At 35.9% G+C, this 17,456-nt stretch overlaps 1 protein-coding gene across 1 annotated transcript in view; it reads right to left on the bottom strand.

Annotated features, from left to right (window-relative positions):
- Positions 1-16,907, bottom strand: part of LOC116179229 — a 60,173-nt gene extending 43,266 nt beyond the window's left edge. The window contains exon 1 of the mRNA XM_031498961.1: positions 16,582-16,907. Coding sequence (XP_031354821.1) covers positions 16,582-16,746 — 165 coding nt within the window. The 5' untranslated portion in view covers positions 16,747-16,907. The remainder of the gene's footprint in view (positions 1-16,581) is intronic.
- Between the last annotated feature and the right edge of the window lie 549 nt (positions 16,908-17,456).

The raw sequence follows: 17,456 nt of genomic DNA on the forward strand, positions 1-17,456 counted from the left end.
ACTAAACTGAACTAATAAAAATTATAGAATAACCTCTTGGCAAACGTCATTGTGTATCCCACAGGCGTAGGGAAAGTACTCGCAGTTGAATTTTATTTATGGTTATGGTAACATCTAACGTAGATCAGTCACTAATAGTGCCTTTTGAATAGAATACACACGTTTGCAAACTGTGGATTTAAAGAAAAATTAAGAAATCTGAAAAATTACTCGCAGTTCTTTAATCATAATCCAAACTGATCACGACACGAAATATCAGATGTTCGGTGAAACACACTCTTTAACACGAATCTGACAGATTCTTCTTAGAAACAAGATAAGCCCACTTTTAATACACCACAACTTGCTCGAAAAATAACCCGAGACAGTTTCATTTACTCTTCATTCTTCCTATTTAAGCAATATCCTACTCTAATAAAATCAACAGCGTTACTCCCGACGACGCTCGAAATTCTATCTACGCCGCCAGAACTGATAAAACACCTGCATCGCTTATCTCGCACGTGACATTTTTCGTCGAAAAACCAATTAATTTTTGTTGGATAACAATTTTTTATCAACACCTAGCCGGATAAAACGTTAAGCACACGGAAAAATTTCCATTAAATGTTCTATAAGCTACCCGTTTTAAATTTATCATACAACTAAATACCACAAAAAGAATTCAATGAATTACACAGTTCAGCTTCAAATGTTCCCATTTTTAGCGCATTTTTGCAAAAATTTTTTTTTGTAAAAAGTAGCTTTTAATCTCACTTTGGCTGGCTGGCTGGCTGGCTGGATGGCAGTAAATGCGCGCCCGTAGAAAAATGCTTGTAAAAAGACAAGGAGTGTACATGTAACTATCGGGGCTGTGTAATTAAGAACGTTAGGGATGGGGCTACAAGATTTGGAGACGACGACATCTGGACGTCATCCCCGAGCGTATTATACTAACCTGGAGATTTTTCAGTTTTTATCTATCTTCTTCTACAGTTTTTCTCCGATTGTTTTCAAATTGGTGTCGTCGGGAAGATCTTGTCAACGCGCACAACTCCTGCGTGGCGGAATTTTGTTTTTTTTTCCTAGGGGCGAAATAAACCACCTTTTGCGCGGCGCGCTTCGAGGGGTAGTCGACTTTGGGCGCCCAAAAGTTTCTTACAGCGCGAATCGCGGTCTCTCTTTCTCGTGTCACTAATAGAAGGTCGAGCTATGTGAAGTACCCAAAAGTTGAATACGATTTTATGCCGGGATTTTAGCGAAATCTACCAAAATGTGAATTACGAATGAACGGGACGTCGGAACTGTGTATCGACAAAGGGAATGTGGTAACCCCCGACGAGATCTTACTGATGGTGGAGTCGAAACTTCAAATCCGAATTGTTGCGGGTGATCAGAAGTGGGTGTCGACAAAGGGAATATGGTAACCCCCAAAGGATTTTACTGATGGTGGAGTCAAAACTTCAAACGCGAATTGCAAGTGCACGGTAAGTGAGAAAATGGTACCGACAAAGTGAACGTGGTAGCTTTCGGCAAGATCTTATTGATGGTGGCGTCAATATTGGCTAGGAAAATCTTTGTACAGAGATGGGAGTTGTAGAACATAATATCTCCACCTGTTCCTCCATCCGTAATTTTTATTGGAGATCTCTGTTGATAATACGAAACTTTGGTAAAAGAAAATTTATATGGCGGGGGAAAAGGGTACACGAAGATTAAGGTAGGAAACTGTGCTATGGAATACTATATAATTGCTAAAAATTTGAACCAAAAAATCGCCAAATTTGCAAGTCAAAATAGCACAAAAACACACAACATTGGGACAGAAGTTGTCGATATCGAGAATACGAATACAGGTGAACAGTTCCATTCTATCTAACACGTTTAGGTAATAACAGAGCAAAAATAGAACAAAATTAGCATATAATTTAAAGAGACAACTTGCATATTGTGACGTTCGTACTATAGTTCTCTTAAATAATGTCTTGCTCTATCCATATTCAAATTCATGTTTAATTTTGGTTGATCGCATAAAAAGTTCGATGTCTATTAAAATAATTGGACAATCTTGGAAGTCTACCTTTCGAAGGCAACGCAAAAAATGGACAGACGAGACTGATTACAAAAATTGTTGGTCTATTCAACAGCAATCGTTTCAAGTTTTCTTCAAAGTTAAATTACTCACGTCTCGTACAATTATTTACGTGCTTTATTTCGTACCTGCTTGTAATCACAGTTGTTTGTCCCTGCTACAAACAAATCAACAGACGGCATTGTGAGAAATTACTTGCGCGGGCAGTGTGTGACACTGAATTTTCCTCGCAGCGCAATTTTCATTTTGTCAGAAGTCTTTGTTTTTCAAACTGTAGCGCTCGTAACTCGAATGGGATTGTATAATATAATTAGTCGCCTTTGATGCTGATACAAACTGTTTTTTTTACGCAGAGGTAATTTGGAATAGCCTACCTCTTAGCATACAAGGTCTTCCAACGAAGATTTGTCGAACTACGACAAAGAATTATCGCTGAATTCCGGAGAATAATTCCTGAGGTCTTGAGAAATGAAAGGGGCTGTGGGGTGCGAAAAAAATTGTGATTTCGACAAAATTTGTATCTATGTTTTTCTTTACTAGAAGCATTTATGGTTAAAATTTCAAAGAAATGTCTTCATAAATACGGAAGTTAGCATTGCGTAATTTGCGCATGCGTAGGTACATCAGATTTTTACAATATGCGATATGTTCGCTTTTACTAGAACCATCTGTGGTTCAAATTTTAAAAAGATAAAAGATAAAAGTTACCATTCCATAGTCTCAGGGGTCAAAACTGTAGGTTACCTAATTCAAAAAGGCCTCGGGCGGACAGACGGACATACGCACAGAGACAGTGGCTGCAATTAAGTAATAATAATATCTCGCATAGGTTAATTCTGTACAAGGGCAAGATTGCAACTGCAAAAAAATTAAGTTCTTGCCAACCTAAATTTTCGTGCAGTAACATACCCCTAAATTTTAACTCTTTGTATGCAGTGTTTTTCAACCTATAGATCTTATTTCTGTTTCTATTTCCACAGTAACCCTAACGATATCGTTATTTGTCAGTTAAAAGCAGCACAAAATCAAAGTTTTGGCTTTTGTCACATTTAACGTTCCTTAACAAGGAATCGGCTTTCGTTCCACACGTTTTAATTACTCTCCCTTTACGATTGAAAACGTGTTGGTAATTAATGCCTACCTACTTTAATTGACTCTAATGCAATAGTCACAAAGAGTAGACTGGATGTAAGTGGCGCTTAATTTGCCAGTAACGTATGGAGGGTGTAAAGTTTATTGCTAATTTAATATGCTTCCTAATGGACGAAATCTTTAATTAAAGGCCGTAACTAAATTTATTATTGTTCACGGTTGCTCTGAACATTACAATTAAACAAAAATTATTGCACTTTTCGCCTCAGCGCTTGGGAGGCCCACGCTAAGAAAAAAGGTAGGAGCAGGGGATTCGATTTTCCAAACTGTATGGAAGCACCATTGGCTTGGTGAATTGAAATAATTTAAGCAGTTATTTTCCAATTCATGTTAGAAAGCGCTATTATAACCACTTTCTCTGTCCGTTCTAGGCTTTAACTACTTCTGCAGTTTTCAAGATTATTGAGTTGCATTTGATAGCCTATATTAGCTCTGGCACCTAGGCTAAGGAAAATCGTGACGATTAATTTGCTCATGCGCAAACTGCGGACTGTCAACTTTCTGATGGAGTAATTTTTTTGGAAATTTTAACCACAGATGCTTCTAGTAAAAACAAACATATCGCATATTTTAAAATCGCATGCGTAAACTACGCAATGTTAAGTTTCTAATTTATAAGAATATTTATGACACAATGGTGAAAAGAGTTTCCAAGGGTTTATTACAGCCATCTTGGTAAATTTAGAGCAGTTAGCGCTTTATTGGCCCTTCAGAAATCAACATGCTGGAAATAAATGCATAAATGCAACCCCTGGGGGGGGGGGGGAAATTTAGGGAACTTACTTAATTAAAGTTCAGGTTGTTACGTTCTTTTCCTTAACAATTTGAAATTTGTTTGTTTTATCTGCTACAAATAAGGCTGAACAGCATCCTTCTGAGCTCAAGAGGCCGTTACGACCAGAGTTGAAAGGGAATATTTTTTCGACGACTCTTTGATATAACGTTTGATTATATACTGATTTTCGATACAATCGAATTGTAATTACTACCTTTGTTTAATAATAATGCTCCGTTGTGTTCTGTGGAAACTTTTTTTGACATTGTTTTTCCAACTACGAGTTGATTGCCTTCTTTTTGCTAAATATTGAGTTAACATTTTAGATCTAGATATTACAATTTCCTATTTGTAATAGGCAGAATAGGTTATAGAGAGGACTGCCAAAAGGAGTTTGTAAATCTTAAAATTCTAACTTTTCCAAGCATCTATATTCTCGAGGCTGTTTGCTATGCAAAACGTAACATTTCAAAAAATTTACGTCAATGTGAAATACATGCACATGACACCCGAAATAAAACAAGTATTCGAAATGAATTTTACAGATTATGCAAATCCCAAGATGGTGTCCAGTACCAATCGAATTTCTTATTCAACTGTTTGCCATCAAACATACAACAACTACCATTTTGTAAAAAACCTGCTAGTCATGAACGCTTTTTATTATTTCGAAAATTATCTTATTTATTGTAAAAGAAATCTGTGATATTTTTCTGTTTGTATATTTTGTATTTTTTATTTGTATTATCTATTCAGTGTATGACAAGTGTAAGTGAAGCATCACATGAGCACAATAAAATATTATTATTATTATTATTATTATTATTAAAAAATAATTTGAGATCATTTACTAAATTTCCCTCGATTGTGATCACAATTATTATTTATGTTCTACCCTGTCAATTACATTAGCTTATGAAGACCAGAACAAAGTGTGCCTTGTTCCCCCTTTCTGTAAGTATTCTCTCTTCTCCTTTGAAATGTACTAAAGGCTAAAGCTTGAAACACATTTGTCCGGACGGAATCGGCCCGGACCGACCCGCAAAAATTCCGTACCTGGATACGGATTCGGTCCGGATGAAAAAATCCGCAGGTGGCACTATTACATAAAGAAGTTTTAATGTTTGGACGTAAACAACCGAATATGCTGGCCAATATGGCAATTATAAGGGAAGTTGTGTTCTGCTTGCCTGCAGTTTGTTTTCCGGTAGATACCGTTCATTAATGTGCGCTTCCGTTTCCGCTGTTGCCGTGGCCGTGTTGCGTTGACGACCATAGCTGGCCGCAAGATCTCTGACGTGTTATCTGTGGCAACCGTTCCGAATTTTTGTCTAGGGGCAAGGCCACATTTCCCTGGTGGCGCCCGAGTCCCGTTCCTTCAGCTTCCGTTTGTGTTTTGGATATATATTTTTCTTGGTAATCAATTAAATTTTATTTTATGGATTTAATTAATCACACCGTTTAATTTAAAGCCACCGATTTGCGCGGACTTCTCGGAAAAGTTCGTCGCACCTGAATTATCCTCACAAATATTCAGAATGTATGTACCAGTTCTATTGGCGCGATTTAAAGGACGACACGTGTAGATTAAGTGGCAATCAAATACGAACACTCGAAAATTACTGAACAGCTGTTATAAGTGACATAAATTACATGTAATTTTACATGTGAATTGTAATATGAAATGCTTGCGATAAATTAGCGATTAAAAAAACTACATTTACCAAAGTTCAGTGAAACTTTTCAACGACTGTCAGATTTCTAGTCCAAAATAACCTTTCTACTCTTTTTTACTTGCTCCTTTTTATTTCAGTGTTTGAAGATATTGGTTGCTGATAACAGAAAAAACGAATACAATGAAAAGGCATCAAGAAACATTGTATTCGGAATATGTCAGTAAACATTTTTCAAAGTAAAGCTCAAATCGTTAAAAAAACAGCAAATACTTATTTCTTCAAGCAATCACCAAACATGAATTTCAATACGAAACAAAGACGTCTGGACTGAACATGTTAATAAATTCTCTTAAAAAACCGAAGTAACCGAATCCATTTACGACATTTTTTAGTGCTAAACTAGAAATTAATTTTTAAAACCTCTGAAGTAACAATGGGAGTTGAAACATTGGAAATTAGACTATTGGCGTCTTTAAATTAAACTGATAGTTACAGAATTCTGACTTTATTTAATTTACTTACACTAACCTGCCTGCGTCTCAGGGAGGATAAATAAAAACATCAAAGGAGATATTCACAGCTTAAATCTTTCACTTTTCACGCACATAAAATGTAAAAAAATTTGATTAAGTTTTATTTATCAATTCGTCAAATAAAGCCTCTACTAAAAGTGGAAATACCTTGTGGTAACCTACCTCTATGGTTAGGCAACAGATCTCACAACTGAATGGCAGTGTGGGAAAAATACACGAAACAACCATGAAATCTTAGATTTATAGTTTTTTCCACTTGTAATGTCTTTTGAGTCTCATTCTTGTTGATTTACCTAACCTCATTTCACTCGATACCTGATTTTTATTATACAATTTGAGGTCTTTAATCTTTTGGATTTTGTTGTCGTAAATGATTTAATTCGTGTATTTTGTGTGGGATATGCCAGGTTTTTGTCCATTAAAAGGTTTCCGGATATCACCTTGTGTGTATAATATATTTTACTTGTTCTTGTTTCTTATGCACAAAAATTCTGCATTTTATTCAATTCCCTTCCGGATTATGTCTCGCGTACCAACAACAGTTTCGCCAAATACGGTTTTGCGCCTGGAGTTGTTATACATACTGAGAAGACAGGGGTTTTGTCACAAGTGGTTACCCATACAAGCACACCTTAAGAATTTTCATTACGTGTTATACTGAAAAGGGGGAGATTAGTAGGGATAGGCACAAGGACTATTTTGGAAGTGAGCCCCTAACAACACGACAACACGTAAACGAGAACGTTTTTGATCTGCAAATATAATAACCGTTATCACTTACTAGAATCTCAATTTTTCTCGCAATGGTGAGGAAAAAATATTTTAAACGTGCAGGTTAATATTATTTGAGTAAAACGAAGATTGCACGTGCAAATTGCCCTATAATGCCGACTGTTGATGCTGATTACGTCGCTTCTTTTAAAAGAAATGGGGCACTAAAAGGGTGTTAAGTACTTTTAAAGCAGGTATGATCCCTTAAAAGGTGTAAGAGAAAATCCACGCGGGACTTTATCAAGATTTGGGTAAGTTAGCAAACGATGTGGGCGCAAAAGCACTTAAATGCAATTAAACTAAAAACCACTGTTATGCCGCTTCTTGCCCTCGAAATACTAAAATTAATTTATGCCGAACTGCCATGCTAACGAATATACGATATTTTGCTGGGTGCGTATTTTACAATTAAAGCAAGGTACAAGGATGATCCTTGTAGCAAAACGTTTAATAGCAAAACCCTTCGCGTGTGGAATCCAAATGGACCTTTCTACCACGCGTTACGTTCTATTTCCTAGTCTATAATTGCTTTTTGTCCGATCTACATCTCGTAACTCCACATTTAATTACAGCAAAAACAATATCTCCAATGTAATGAACTTCACGTACACGGTAGCTAAATTAAATAAGTTGTAATTGTTGATAATTTAAACTTATTTCGTATGGAATCACATTTCACAAATTGTAACTTGAAAATTTAAATCTCAATCAAATGTAGAAATCTAGCAACACTTCCAGAAATAGATTTTTTTAAAGCGCTTGTATTATCGCGTCAACAAAATGTTATCACTATTGGCTTAACCAGATGCCATTTTTTTAAACACAGAAAACCTAACATAATTCCTAGAGAAAGTTGTATACAAACAAAAACACTTTTATCATTTCACAATGTCTTATCAATATAAATAAAAGCAATAATTTCACATGTTTATCTACTAGTGGCCTAACTCATGAGCCATCCATCAATATTTCTGATGAACCACAATAATTACATAAACTAAAGTTAAGAGTGACAGCTATTTTACGCCAATAGGATTCTTAGAACTGTACGAGTTATAATTTGTCTAGGGTACTGACAAAGTTAATAATCTTCTTTTTTCATGAGAACTCAGCAACTTTGGTTCCAATGCAAAAGAAAATAGTACAAATAATGAATATTTAACAAAAATTTGTAATGATTTTGCAAACACTTGAATCATTCTAAAACAAGACTTTCTTAGAAAACGAGCAAATTAAAAATTCTCCTGTCACCGCTTGTCCACACCGTTAAATCACTTGACCGTTACATTACCCCCTCCTTAGAACTCTTTTCGTCTCGAAACAAAGACATATCTGACCGAAGATAATGAAGGAAACGACACGTCGCAGCTTTACAACAATGTCCATTTTTTGGGAAGAAACAATGCACTGATGTTGGAGAAGTGGAACCCCTTGGATTATAGTTGAACACCAGGACAGTTTCTTACGTACAGCTATCTGTAGAAGTGCTCGATGGATTTTACAGCGACCGGTAACGGTAACACAATGATTCCGTTCCGGCTTAGGAACCACCTAACTGAAGTATCCAACAACTTTCTCCTCTAAATCTTGTTTTTGGGGACAAAACACCTTCAACTGCTGGACCGGTATCCAAAATGAATGCCTCATTTAATCCACCATTCACCTCTTGAACTTCTAGGACTGTCTTCTATTTCTCTAGTTCTTGTTCCATCCTTCTAAAATTCCATTTTTCTAGAAACTTTTTCGAGATTTTCCAATTGAAAGGAATACTGCGAGGGGTTGGTACATTCCTCAATCAGCCCAGCTTCAAGCCGCTTCTGGAGTACCTACCCTGTCGTATCAAGGGGTTTTTCTTGAAGTTCAGAAATTCAAGTCAAATTAAAGTTGGGCAGCCTTCAATTCCATTAATTTTGTAAACATTATTCCTGTTTATTAAACTCCACACCTGACACGAATGTATGTAATGGTTTTGCAAACACTCGAATCTGTTATAAAATAGGACTTTATTAGCTTTATTGCTATTGAATAAACAGGATTGTTTAATAACCGAATATATAAACTTAAATTAACATCAGAGGGTGTAGGTGTCACCAAACGATATGTTTTTTTCAGCAGTTTCACGTTAATTCGGTCCATTAGGACTTGTGGCTCCAATAGCAATAAAACTTAAACGTTTGATATCTACAGTTTTTATGACCGGCATAAATGAATTGGGAATTCGGAAATGGGTGTCACCAATAAAGGGTTTGAATAAAAGTATCCACAGGAAGTATTATCAAGAGTCTAGGGTATCATTGATCGTCAGTTGCAAGCGGCAGGTGTAACATTTCTGAAACGAATACGGAAATATATAACAAAATAAATTGGCGGGTGTTCATTGTAGGTAGGGAATGCAATACCGGAATCGCGGGATCCCGAAATACTGGGATCCCGCAGCATTTTTGCGGGATTAATCCCGCACATCAATGGAGCGGGATCCCGCGGGATTTGCGGGACTGAGGAACTTGTCGACCAAGGGAACGATTCTGTTTACTTTGTTAATGAAACGCATAACGGAGAAGTTATTTTTTAAATAATTGTTAAACTTTTTTTGTTAAAAATATACTATGATTTTTGAGGCACTTTAGAAGTTCAAGTTTTTGTGCTTTACAGGTGAGGTTTTTTTGAGTTCTAAGTTAGGCCGAAGGTACTTTTTTGTTAAATATTGTGATAATTAGCGATTTATTTTAATACAGAAGTTAACCGCACAGAATTGCTTATTTGCCGATATATTTAAAGTTTTGCGGGATCCCGCAAATACCGGGATTCCGCAGGATTAACATCTAACAATCCCGCAAATACCGGGATTGAGATTTTGCTGCGGGATTGCATTCCCTAATTGTAGACCTTCTGTGCTCTGAAATTGAAACACTTCAGGCAACACACAGTAGAAGTTATATCAACGTGTTACAGAAACGGCCTAGCGATTGCAAAAATAACCCTTGTAGTATTCCTAAATGGACAACGCTAATTTTGTACTAATGTAAGTGCTAATTTCTTGCATCCCTATCAAATGTCATCAAGTTCATTAATCATTTTTAACTGTACACCAATACAAATCTATTGCACGTTTCCTATTACCGAGCCTATTACTTACCCTTATCCTTATATATAAAAATCTTCTGTGCGTGGGTTTGTGACTAAACAGATGGACGGATCTTGACAGAAAATGTTTTTACAGATGGCTGGATTCGCAAATGGGCCTGATCGGATTGTAGGATTTTTTAATTTTTTTCCGTAGATGTCGCACTCTGATATTTTATGTGCCGATTAATACATTGGCGAAGTCACTTGTTTCGTATTCTGTTTAACCGTTGGCTTTGCCCCATTTGAATTAAGTGGCGAAGTGGACAATTTTTTATTAAGGGCTGTCGAAGGTTTTGATTTTTCTTGGAAGCGATGGTTGATGTTTATAACTTCTAGAAGGATTTTAGGAGGAAACAAAGGCAAGTTTTTATTATTATATGAAGTTAGGGTCAGGATTCAAGAAACTAACGGGTAAATTAGCAAAGGAAAGGAGCAAATCAATACAAGAACACCCCGATAATGACGAAGCCCTTTGCATTTTGCAACAAAGTCGAGTTATTTTAGGAGATTCAAAACAGCAAAGGAGAGCAAGCAACAATTTTTCAAGTAGTAGAAGCCGAAGACAACATACCAAAGAAACGATTAAAGGAGTACAACAAGAAATGAAAGTAGTCGAAATCAAGGATGGTGTTAAGAAAAATGAAGAGAGAAGTGACAAGCATGAAACCGACATCGGAGAATTAAAGGATAAATGATAATATTCAGCCACCAGGTTTGGTATTGGGTTAATGGAACCAATATTTGCAATTCACCTACTGGAAAAACCGAACACGGAACTTAGGGAAATAGTCGCGAGTTTGTTTTTCTATTCATATGCGTAAAAGCCCCCCTACCTCACCGTCGCGACGGTTCTTAAAACTGGCAACACGGTCGAGTTAGCGCTTATTCACTAAGAACAGCCTGAATTTTCTCGAAATGCGTGCCCGTTATCGCTATTATCTCTCGACATACTTTCGTTAATGTTTTCTATGAAGCGGTATATATGTAAATTTTTCTACGAAATACCAATTCGAAAAAACTGTAATACGGCCACCCGTTACTCCACTAACGTGTACAGAAAATTCTATATACGTTCAAGAAAAGCTGTCATCAGATCTCTCGTTTAATTTATTGCTGGTGGATGATGCCAGCTTTGATTTAAATAAATTTAAATATTTGTGGTGGTTCCTTGGTGTTTTTGTTTCAGTTTTTCCTTTTTTGTCATTATTTCGGCGGTTCTGCACTGAAAGTTGTGTAATTAAATCCCAATTGGAAGGTTTCTAATGAAAAATGTCTTTTGAAGATTTACTTGACTTCTACGGTTCCTAAAAAATTTGGTTTGGAGAATGGTTACAAAAGCCCAGGCAAAAGCCTTTCCAAGAAATTGTAGACAAAATGTGTTGAAAGTTGTGTACCCAAATCCCTTCAGTTTCCAGAGAAGTGGGAGGGAGTGCTTCAAAAGGTGAAAAAGAAATTTTTTAGCTGAAAATAGCTAGAAGATTTTCGTGATTCTTGGTTTTGGTGGAAAAGGAAGTGTAGAAAGAGGACCTGAATAGTTGATAGAAATGTTCCTGGTTTAAATTACCCTAAAATTAAATTACTAGACCGGAAATACAAGTTTAACTTGAATGAAAATAACGAGAGGGTGCTAAGTCTTTTTTTTTGCTAGATGACGAAGTGAAGAAACCGTTCTAGGGTTCTAGACGAGGATGTAGAGCACAAAATCTTACTCTACACAATTATAAGTGCAAGCCCTCCCTCTTTTAAATTTTAAAATGAGTGGTAAGTAATTTTTTACACAATATACATTGGATAGCAATATTTACGGATTATTTTGTATAATCCAGATCTTCATATTTAATAGGCTCTGTAACAGTAGCTCAAAATTTGGTTCTATTTAATTTTGGAATTTACTTGAGTTCAATTTTTGTTTGAGATTCTAAGGGTCAAAAGAGTTTAGGCATTACATATCGTAGAAGGTATACCGGATGTAAAAATTTAGAGGACCGAACCTTACAGTTGATAGCACGATTGGTGCACTTGCAAGAATAAATCTGTAAACAGTTGCTAGGCTGTCTGCGTCATTTGAATTCTATGGGGCATCGTATCTTTTGGGATCCGGAAATCGGGGCAAAATTAAGTTGAAAGTAACAGAGTAAGTGCTATTGGGGCTCCTGTCACAAAAGATGCTGACAAAGATTAGGCAGCCATGAAATGAACGTCCACATTGTAAACATTACAAATTGAGCACATTCCCATGTTTGCGTTTTTTAAGGACATCCTAGTTTTTCTAGCACTCGGAAGGTACCTTCAATACGATTTGTCCTTAAGAGAAATGGTTAACTTAAGTAGTAGAGGTCATATGGGAAAGAACTATTTGCTAGCTATTTTTTCGGTCAACGAAAATTAAAAAATACGAGCTTTATCGTTAAAGAACGCCCACCATCTCTAGGTGGATTATTTAAACGTACTTGTTTCGGAACTTACACCATAAAAATGAGGATTATTGTGCAGTTACAAGGAAGAATAAACGTGGTCGTTATGTCATCGCCATAAAGGAGAGCCGATCAAGGGCGAATTAATTCAGCGCGCCAGTATATCTCTGTTACCATATTGGAATTGATCAGTATTTTAAGGATGGATTGTATGGCTGAGAGGAAAGTGAAGATTGACGTTGGAAATAAATATGTGAAGTTTCAAGACAAAACCAAGGTTTGCGCAGCCAAGACATAAATGTGTAATAAAGGATTTAAAGAAATTAAAGAAAAAAAGAATTGCGTTGTGGATATGAAGAAGTTAGTCAGAAAATTAGATAACTAGGAAATCATTACTACATAACTATTTTACCAAAGTGAAGTTAGCAAGGTAGATTGATCAAGTGCAATCATAGGAAGAACTGAAGATGCATATGGGGAGAAAATTCGGAAAAGTTTCCGGAAAAAACATTTGAAGCAGGTTAATAGAAAGAAGTAAGATTTTAAATTAAAAAAAGGGAAAAATGGCCATATTACCAGTTTTTTTTTTCATTTGAAAAGCAAAGATAATATGATAATATTGAAACAAAGTAAAGTGAGTAAAGAAAGGGTGTCCTTGCTGAGGTTCAAGTAACTCATTTTGATAAAAAAATATTTCTCTTGTCATTTTCAAACCACAAACCTCCATGTCATCTTCAGGATTTCTTACACTAATCATTTGTGGTCTTTTTATATATCTTTGTTTTTAATTTCTTGGAAATTAACTCTATATTTGTTATAGATTGCAACGAGAGCATTGTGGCTTAGATTTATTGTCAAATTTCTCGCATAAATACGTAAATTAGAATCTTTATTTTCAAACTTTGAAAATATCAAGGTTTTAAAGTGTCTTCCCAAGCAGATTGAATTTAACTGATTGATTGAGGTCAACGAAATATGCGTGGTTTCTTACTAGTCATTTCCCTTGGACCTTTGTTCTTTAATTACAAAGTAGCGGTAATCGGTTGCAAATTTATCCTTCTTGATTGGAGATACTGTATTACATTAGTGAACTCATCATGAGATAAAGTTAACGTGGAAGTTTTTGAGTAAGCTTGTTTTGGGAAAGAGATGGGATACCATTAAAATCATCTAGGATTGATGGGAAGAAAGAGACTGGTCATTAAAAAATTAGGCGGCGCCATTTTGAAAGATAACCCGCGGGTATGGGAAACAATTCAGTAGTTAAAGCTTTGAAACAAAAATTGAATCTCTCAAGCCAAAAAAGATTGCAAGCCATTTTATTAACAAAATCGGCTCGCTCTGTAACTACCAATCGGAAATGGTGTTTTAGTCGACAACCTTGTCGTAGTAACAGGGCGAGGCGAGGCGGCGCAGCCGCCGAAGCCGAAGCTATGACTCCTATTATATTAAAAGGGCCCACTAAGTGCTCTGACTCAGTCAGAGGCACCAGTTGCGGAGTCAAAAAGTTCAGGTGAGGCTGCAAGTAGGCTTGGTGAGGCTATGACCAAAATCCAGCAGAACGTGAGGCGAGATAAAGGGACCACGCATACAGTCTATTACAATCAAGGTTCCACAACTGACAGACTGGCACGCCTATGAGAAGTTTGAAGTTCAGACAATAGGTAGCCTTAAATGATCCTACTTAATGCGTATGAGAAGTGCTCCCCCACATAAACTAAAGGGTTAACGAGGAACGTTCCCTGGTGGAATGAGGATCTAGTAAAACATCGGGTTAAAGTCAGAAGGATATTCAACGAAGCTGAACGAAAGAGGCGCGAAGAAACGTGGGAAAAATATAGAAGGACCCAAGCCGAGTACAATTCTGTCATGAGAGGATCCCAAAAAAGAATTCGGCGCAAATTTTGTGAAGGAATCGGTTCGACATCAGAAGCATCGTGCCGAAAGAAACTTCTACAAGGAGAACAATGGCATTCGGAATCTTTAGAAACTCGATGGGAAATATACAGTATGGGGAGGTCGATAAAGTTAGCACCCCCACTTTGCCTAAATGAACTAAAAATATGCCTATAATTTAGGACTAATTAAAGACTAATTTGTACCCACAAAATTAGAATTTGTACTCGCTTAGTTCCGCTGGAAAACCAATTTTTAGAGTGGAGGTGCTAACTTGAAATCAAGCTAGCACCCCCACCTTTCCCGATTGAAATTTTATTAGTTACATCAAAAACTTTGTACCAAAGTTCGATTTTCATTGTTTAAACAATTTATACATTGTTTAAACAATTTGTTACTGAAGAACGGCATTTCTCAGAATTAATAAAATCAAATGGAACGTATAAATTAAAGACTAATTTGTACCCAAGTTAGAGTTTCATTGTTTAAACAATTTATTACTAAAAAACGGCATTTCTCAGAATTAATAAAAACAAATGGAACGTATAAATTAAAGACTAATTTGTACCCAAGTTAGGGTTTCATTGTTTAAACAATTTATTACTAAAAAACGGCATTTCTCAGAATTAATAAAAACAAATGGAACGTATAAATTAAAGACTAATTTGTACCCAAGTTAGATTTTCATTGTTTAAACGATTTATACATTGTTTAAACAATTTGTTACTCAAAAACGGCGTTTCTTAGAATTAATAAAACAAATGGAACGTATAAATTAAAGATTAATTTTTTTATTTTAATTTAAAACACATTTCACAAATAATTTCAACACTAACAATCTTCAGAGTAAATAAAAAATCTCTTCTAGCTTGAAAGAGTTGTTGAAAGTTAATACAACAGTGAAAGTACTATTAGACGTATGTTGTAAAGAACTAAGACAAATGGGTGTATTATTGATTGAGTTAAAAAAGTACGTATGTTATTATTTTGAAAAATATATAAGAAAAGTATAACAAACAATCAAGTTTCGGTTTGAAAAACAGACAATAAATAAATTAAAAGGTACCTCCAAAATTACGAGACCAAGTAAAAAATATACGTGGAAAACTACTCCCTGACTAATTAAAGTTTTTGTGCAACATAAACAAAAGTACATTAAGCGACCTTATGAGATGTCAACTACTCTGAAAGTGACAGATTTCATTATAAACTACTAGTTACCCATTATTAACTGCTTTTAAACAGCTACTGTACAAGTAAAAATAATAACGTTGTTCTATGCTCCAAACCATGTCAATTCCGTCGAAAAGACCTTGTGTTCTTTTTCTTTCGGCATAGATTTAACGCCTTTTACACGCTGAAAATAGTCTAGATTGGCAATTACATCCCGAAACAACTTTAATATTAGATATTTAGTGATCTAAAAAAATCTCATTTACTATGTTGCAATTGTGAAGAGGTTGGCGAGATAATAGACGAGTGTCGGAAAAATTTTGTTATCGAAGTAAAATGTAGTTAACTTCAGTTAGTTAGCAATTGGGCTCTTTCTGCTTTAAAGTTAACACAAGAAATGCTCTTTATTATCATTCGCACGAATACGAAGACTTTAATGTTTGTAATATCTATGGAGATTGTCTTGTATAATCTAATGCATAACCAATTTCGAACACGCTACAATGTTAGCGGTAGTTGATCTCTAGTCAAATTAGGAAGTTGAGTAGATTGTTAATATAAGTAAACATGTAGAAGGCGAACAAAGCTAGCCTTTAAAGATTTACTTGTCCCTCGGGAGTCTGTGTTAACTGATACTAAATATAGGAGGAAGGTTTACTAGGTGTACAATTGTTACCTAAAATTCAATTGAATAAGTTTACCACCAATTTCCGGCCATGGTGTAAATCCAATTTCGAGTGACAAATATTTGAGCATAGAATTTCCCAAGCGTCGGTTACAGGTACCCACGATATTTGTATGTACCGAAATAAGGATGAATAAAAGACGCATTCTCCGAATGGGTTTTTTTAAATCTAGAAGTACGAGAAATGCGTCATAACGTCAGTGGGGGGAAATCCAGTAAACAGAAATGAAGTGGATGTTAGTACACAAAAAATTAGGTTACTTAGACGCAACAAATCCGTAAGGGAAAACTGTTAAACGTGCAACTTACAGGATATTCGTCGTATCTAACTCCCAACTGGTAGTCGGGATAATCGTCGGAATCCCTCTCAGGAGCGGCGCTTCTACGTACAATTTCAAATGCATCGATTCCTTTCGCGACCAAAATGCATACTAAACACACACCGAACCAGGCGGCAACCTGTTTGCTTTCCATTGTGAGAATTTACTACGGAGCTTCTACTTTTACAAGAGAAAATCAAAAACTCATTCCTTGTAATCGAGCAACGAAAACTAAAAATCGGACTAATTTGTCTACGAATGCTTCTTGGCGTAGTTTATATGCTATCAATGAGTTATCAAGGGAGTAGGATGGCGCAATTGTAAACTGTTCTCTTTCGTTGGAGAAGCACGAGTTTATATACGCTCTTCTGACTGCGATCAACGCAATCGCATACCGGATAAATAACAAACCTTTCTGCACATACGTTTTTTTTAATCGTCGACGGTTGATTTATCTTAGACGAAATAGACAATTTTAATTATTGGCCGCGTTTTGCCTCTTTGTTAAAGTTGGAGAAATTCAAGAGTGCGAGAGAGGAACAGAACAAAAGGCGTAATTACATGGAATTAAAAAAATTCCGTGCTCAAAAGGTAATTTCAAAAAACGACCTAAATCGCAATGAATTGGATCTGTAATCTTTTAAATCATAGCAATTAGTGTAGATTTACATTACCATTAACCTGGCCCATTTAATTTGAGGGTAAACTTTCGACTGTATTGTGAAGCACATGCGAGTGTTGTGTTGCTCTATTTAAGAGTGATTAGGATTTGTAAAAGATTTATCTAACAATTTGCTTTATTTGAGGCAGCAATTTGTCTAAATCTTGTGAGACACGTATAACACATTCCAACCGGATTTCGTT

Source organism: Photinus pyralis, unplaced genomic scaffold, assembly GCF_008802855.1.
Source record: "Photinus pyralis isolate 1611_PpyrPB1 unplaced genomic scaffold, Ppyr1.3 Ppyr1.4_LG8, whole genome shotgun sequence".
Taxonomy (NCBI): domain Eukaryota; kingdom Metazoa; phylum Arthropoda; class Insecta; order Coleoptera; family Lampyridae; genus Photinus; species Photinus pyralis.